General features: G+C 37.6%; 1 protein-coding gene across 4 annotated transcripts in view; it reads right to left on the reverse strand.

Moving 5' to 3' along the window:
- Window positions 1–6,000, reverse strand: part of lrrc45 (leucine rich repeat containing 45) — a 34,142-nt gene that overhangs the window by 9,976 nt on the left and 18,166 nt on the right. For all 4 annotated transcript variants that reach the window (XR_005708152.1, XM_040136036.1, XM_040136037.1 and 1 more), the window contains exons 11-14: window positions 5,649–5,726; window positions 3,852–3,963; window positions 3,659–3,729; window positions 2,025–2,117 (exon numbers count right to left, since the gene is read on the reverse strand). Coding sequence is in view for 3 of the 4 variants with exons in the window: in XM_040136036.1 (XP_039991970.1) it covers window positions 2,025–2,117; window positions 3,659–3,729; window positions 3,852–3,963; window positions 5,649–5,726 (354 nt within the window). In the remaining variant the exon portion in view is untranslated. The remainder of the gene's footprint in view (window positions 1–2,024; window positions 2,118–3,658; window positions 3,730–3,851; window positions 3,964–5,648; window positions 5,727–6,000) is intronic.

The following is a 6,000-nucleotide window of genomic DNA, read 5'->3' on the forward strand; positions in this document are numbered from 1 at the left end:
TTCTGGACAGGAACTGCCATGATGCATATCATGTTTAGGGATATGCATTAGCATGAAAAAAACTGGGGAACAGAAGCAGCCCTGAGGAGACCCTGTGGAAGGTATGAGTGTACTAGACAGAGCCATTCGCTCAAATGTTTTGTTCTCTGTTTGTCAAAAAAATAATAAACCAACAAACAATAACAAAACTGATGTTAAAATTTGACAGCAGCCTATGTATAAATTACAATTAAAGTCTGAAGCAAAATCAGTGAAGGGCCATTTTTCATATTTTTTGTTCTCCCTCAGATGCGTCAAAACAAGGTTTAACTTGCAATAACATCTTTAAACCCTCCTCCTTGCCCGATAAGCAAACTGGAAGGGGATCTAGTCTGTCCTGTGTGTGGATTAAAATTCTGAGCACTGAACATATAACACCATAAATATGAGGTTAATTATATTGAATTATATTGGCCTCTGACTGACAGAGGCCCTAAAAATTATTACAACTTTTGTTTCAATATAAAATTATTAACTTATCATCATCAATAGAATATTTTATTTACAATATACTGATGAAAACAACAGTTGCTTTTCGAGAGAGCTTCTGTATTGCCTCTGAGTGCTTACATTTCCCTCCTCCTTTACGTGACATTTAATCAGTGCAGGGCAAACTTTTAGCAAGCTGTTCATACTAAATCAGTTGTCTATTCCACTGACTAGTGCCAGGCCAAGCAGATGCAGCATCAGGCTCAGCAGCCCTGTATCCCCATCCCCATACTCCAAACAATCAACCAGGCCCACTCCCAACTGAAGGAGGAGGTGAGCAGCATTACGTTGAATGACACGTCCGTTGGCATCATTGCGGGGGGGTCTGGGGGAATTTCTTTTTTTATTATTATTATGAAAAACGAAAAATGATTAAGTCCTTTTCAAGGATAAGAATTCAAACAGTAATTATTTTTCCGGATAATTATCGTTATATGAAACAAAAACAGGTGCTGGAAACGTTTCTTATATTTAGATAAAAAATCTGCAGCCGATTTTATTCTTTTTGTTTGTTATTAATTGTATAGTTGATCATGTAAATTTAAGTTTTATTTATTTTAAGTTATTCATTAATATTAAGAAAATCTTCCATTCACGAATTTTACCATTAAATTACTTTTAAAGGTGGTATAAGTGAGTTTTTTGCTATTGCTACATAGCCAACATTAGCATTAACAGCTGTTTACTTACAAGTCTAGAAGAAACATTGCAATTTCCGCATCAAACTTAATTCCTTTACTCACCAAGAACTGTCTCTAGTGGTGGAAAGCAACACCAATGTTAACTCTTGTTTTGCTTCTATTTATATCAGTTCCTTCCTTTTACTGAAGTTAGCTTGCTAACCAGCTAGCCCTGGCCAGGCTGGCCCATCTCGTCACTTTCTGATAATGAGTGACTGTAGTGCCCAGGCTGCCCTGAAGAAGTAGCACTGCTCAGAGAGCATATTATAACCTCTTGTATTGTAAACACAACGATGGTGACCATCAACACCACCCACTTCCGGAATGTTTGGCGAAAGAGAAAACCTACATATAGCCCCTTTAAAATGTAAAAGATGGCCTTTATCACCTTTCGTATAGAGGGTATGTTTCATGCATATCTGCACAGAGTTATATTTTCATGGGTTGGCTTGTCCAGTGGTGGTGGGGCCCAATGTGATTTCTTTTCCTGGAGCCTAAAATCCCTGGCAGCACCCTGGAGTGTTGATGAGTGCTATTTACAAGTCGGAAAATTGTAATTACCATAACTCTGATATTATCAGCATAAGAAATAACTACAATCTGTTATATGTTATTAGCAGTTACTTTGTTGACTAAATTTATGTAACATTGATTGTGTTTTTTTTTTTTTTTTTAGTATTTTTGCCTTTATTAGCTCGCCGGCTAGAATCATACCTGAGACGTTACAGTTAATGTCAGTGGTATGCGCCTTAACCATTCAGCTATCAGGACATCCCCGATTGTTTTGTTTTGAAAACGGATACTCTGAGCTCTGACCTCTTCCAATTGTATCCGCTGTCCCTCCAGTTTGAAGATGCGTTCTTGCAGGGCTCTCTCACTCTCTTCTAGATGATGATTCACATGCTCCACCTGTACAGAAATTTTAATTTGTAGTATTTTATATTTTTAAAATTCTGCATCTATTAGAATACTGAGTTTTAGCAAATTATACAGAAAAATTAACCCCCCGGTACCTATAAAGTGTTTTGTTTGTGTAAGCAGTACTCAAGTGTAAAAATCACATGATGTGGTTTTACAGGTGGTTATGTGGTAGACTATTTCTTGGCCGGTTGCAGTAATTTCCTGGAATCTCTACACTGGTTGCCTTCACAACCTCATCGTGACAAAAAGTCTCTACACTGGTTGCCTTGACAACCTCATGGTGACAAAAAGATTTAAGACTTCCTGGAATGAAGTGTTAAACTATTCCTTTAAATAAAACTGATAAACTCTTCCACAAATTTCTATAACAAATAAAATGTCAAGGTTGAAGTATGTGTGAGCAAACTTTACTTCGAAAATTTATTTTCTTTTCTGTGATTTACGAAATTAGTTCATCTTGTGTGGTTTAGATAGTTAATTTTTCCATAAAGGGGCCCTGTAGAGTTTCCATTACAAACAATTTTTTTAATTCAGTATTACTCAATAAAAGACATTGTGTGCATCCTTGAGGTCTAACAAACATGTTGAATGCACTTCCTTCCCCATAAAACATTTGTAAAACAATTTTTCTTAAGTTTAAAACCTGAACTGTTTACATCCATTTACTAGCTTGTAGTCTCCTTCTTCTGAGCCTTAGTTAGTGCTTTGCTGCATTTCTTGCCGCATTACCGCCACTTGTAGATCAGTGGAATAGTGTAAAACCATTGGCAAGAATGTGCATTCCGTCAGTCGCATGCACGACACAAACAAAAAAGTGACTCAATTTTCAGTCAGGTATGATGACTGAGCATATCCTAAATAAAACATATACAGGATAACTAGTTTATTTCAACTTGGGTCTTATTTACATAGGCTTTTGGTTATGGTAACACTGTACTCACAAAATTAATCGCTGAGACTTGGGAACACGGTGCCGTCAGTAAAAACAAGTCTGACAGTTCAAGAAACATTAGCACTCAGACAGGACCAGACAGGCTGTAAACAAACCAATTATTTATTCAGATTATCTAACCCACTGTATTTGGAGATAAAACTGAAAGTGAGCACATCTGAATTGTTCAAATTACACAGAAACATTGGATGTATGGCAGTATAGTAGGTCAAAGTTAAAGCAGGAAGTGAGTCTGTAAATTGTGATGGATGTTTACAACGGACAGTTTGGGAAATAAGTGTACCTTTCACCATCATTTTCTCTTCCAAATACATTTTACTATCTTGTCTGATTGTCTGACTCCTTGTGTTTCTTCACCCATCAGGCCTTTTTTTGGTGAGGTCATTATGTTCCCAGATCTCAGATATTAACTTGGTGAGAACAATATTACAGGTTGGAACTACGAAATGATATACAAAACTAAAAAAATAGGACCAAAGTTGCAATAAATGGGAATTGTCCTATATAATAAGCAAAATAGTTTCTCACTTATATTGTTGCATTCTGTCTCAACCTGCTTAAAATTTCAAGAGAGCACCTCTTTCTGTCGGAGACTGTCCATGTCCTCCAGGGCTTGTTTGGACCTTCGTTTTTCTTTCTCCAGACGGTCTGTCAGAGGGTGACACACAGGAAATCTCTGCTGGGTGTTATGTGAAAAACACTGTGTGTGTGTGTGTGTTCGTGCATGCGTGCGTGCGTGTGTGCGTGCGCGTTCTGTATGTGTATGTTACCTTCTGCCTGTGCTAGTCGCAGCTTGAGTTCAGCTGTACTGTTGGTCAGTTCTTGCTTCAGCTCAAAGATCTGGTGCTGCTGAGATTTACACCTGCACTCCATTTCTTCTACCTAACACACACACACACACACACACACACACACACACACACACACACACACACACACACACACACACACAAAAACAGTAATACAACTGCCACAACTGGCACAGATGTAATCTCCAGTACGGCAGCCTTAGAACCAACTGCAACGTCTTATATTTAGACTGCTTCTCTCCTATAGATCTCTCAACAGTTTCTTAATCTAAACCATCAACCTGTCTTTTAGACCCTATTCCAACTAAACTGTTCAAGGATGCTTTACCTTTAATTAACACTTCCATATTACATCCGATCAGTTCATCTTTATTAACAGGCTACATACCACAGGCTTTTAAGACTGCAGTAATTAACCCTTTACTTAAAAAGCCTACTCTTGATCCAGATGTTTTAGCAAACTATAGACCTATATCCAATCTCCCCTTTATTTCTAAAATCCTTGCATTTCAAACCAATTGCGTGATTATTTGCATAGGAATGGTATGTTTGAAGATTTTCAGTCAGGATTTAGAGTAACCCATAGCACAGAAACAACACTGGCTAAAGTTACCAACAATCTTCTCATGGCAATGGACTCATCTCTATACTTGTCCTGCAAGACCTTAGTGCTGCATTTGATACCATTGATCACAAGATTTTATTACAGAGACTGGAAAATGTCATTGGGATTAAAGGAACCACACTAGGCTGGTTTAGGTCATATTTATCAAATAGATCCCAGTTCGTTCATGTTAATAATGACTCTTCCATGCACACAAAAGTAAGTCATGGAGTTCCACAGGGTTCTGTGCTAGGACCAATACTTTTCACCTTACATACCCTTCCTTTAGGCAATACTATTGGGAAGCGCCTATTGGGATGACCTGTACATTTTCACTTCTGAATTCAGAAAAAAAAGAAGATATTGTACATGCCCCTAAACACCTCAGAAAAACATTTTCTAATCATATAGTTACTTTGGATCCCGTTACTTTTGGGTCATTTTTGACCAGGACATGTCCTTTGCTTCATACATAAAACAAGTCTCTAGGACAGCCCTCTTCCACCTGCGGAATACCGTGAAAATTATAAACATTCTGTTTCAAAAAGATGCCAAAAAACTAATAGATGCAATTTTTTTACCTGTAGACCGGACTAATGTAATTCCTTATTATCAGGATGTCCCAATAACTCGTACAGCGCCAGTACTGACAGGAACTAGGAAAAGAGATCATACTTTTCCTGTGTTTGCTTCTCTGCATTGGCTCCTTGTAAAATCCAGAATAGAATTTTAAATCTTTCCCCTTACATACAAAGACCTTCATACTCAAGGTCCATTGTTTCTTAAACCACATAGTACCCCATTATTTCAATAAAACACTCCACTCTTAATATGCAGGCTCCTCTCCACTGTTGCCAAGTGCTTGCTCATGGTGGAACTGTTGGGTTTCTTTCTATAATATTGTAAAGTCTTGACCTTACTCTGTAAAGTGCCCTGACATAATGAATATTATAATTTGGAGCTACCTTAATAAAACTGTATTGAATGGAAATAACAGTGCTCATAATCAAACAGACACAAAGACCAAAGTTTGAGTCTGTCGGTCTCGCTCAGCCAGACACATACAGACGTGAACGATGTTCACGACATGAACAATTTTAGTGCAAATACTAAATGCATAAATTCACACTGTTCTGAACAGACATTACTCTTACTTGATTCCTGAGTTGGATGTTGGTTTCAGTCAGGTTTTGGATCTCTCTGAGGAGTTTGCCCTCTCTGAGCGCACAGTCCTACAGGATGGAACACAATGTGATGCTTAGCATAAACCTGTAAAAGTTATATCTCATACGTGTAAATGATTTTGATTTTGCGTGTTTCAGTTTGTCCTAATGTGTTATTGTTTTGCAGAATTTCATTGTTCAGGTTATTGATTCCAAGCAGATTGTAGCTGGAAATAGACAACATGAGTTAAAGTAATTTTTCGGAACACTGAACATTAACTTTTGTTTTTTTTCTCGATGTAATTCTACATGGCTTTGCCATGTTAGGCTGTATATGGTTACC

Source organism: Xiphias gladius, chromosome 9, assembly GCF_016859285.1.
Source record: "Xiphias gladius isolate SHS-SW01 ecotype Sanya breed wild chromosome 9, ASM1685928v1, whole genome shotgun sequence".
Taxonomy (NCBI): domain Eukaryota; kingdom Metazoa; phylum Chordata; class Actinopteri; order Istiophoriformes; family Xiphiidae; genus Xiphias; species Xiphias gladius.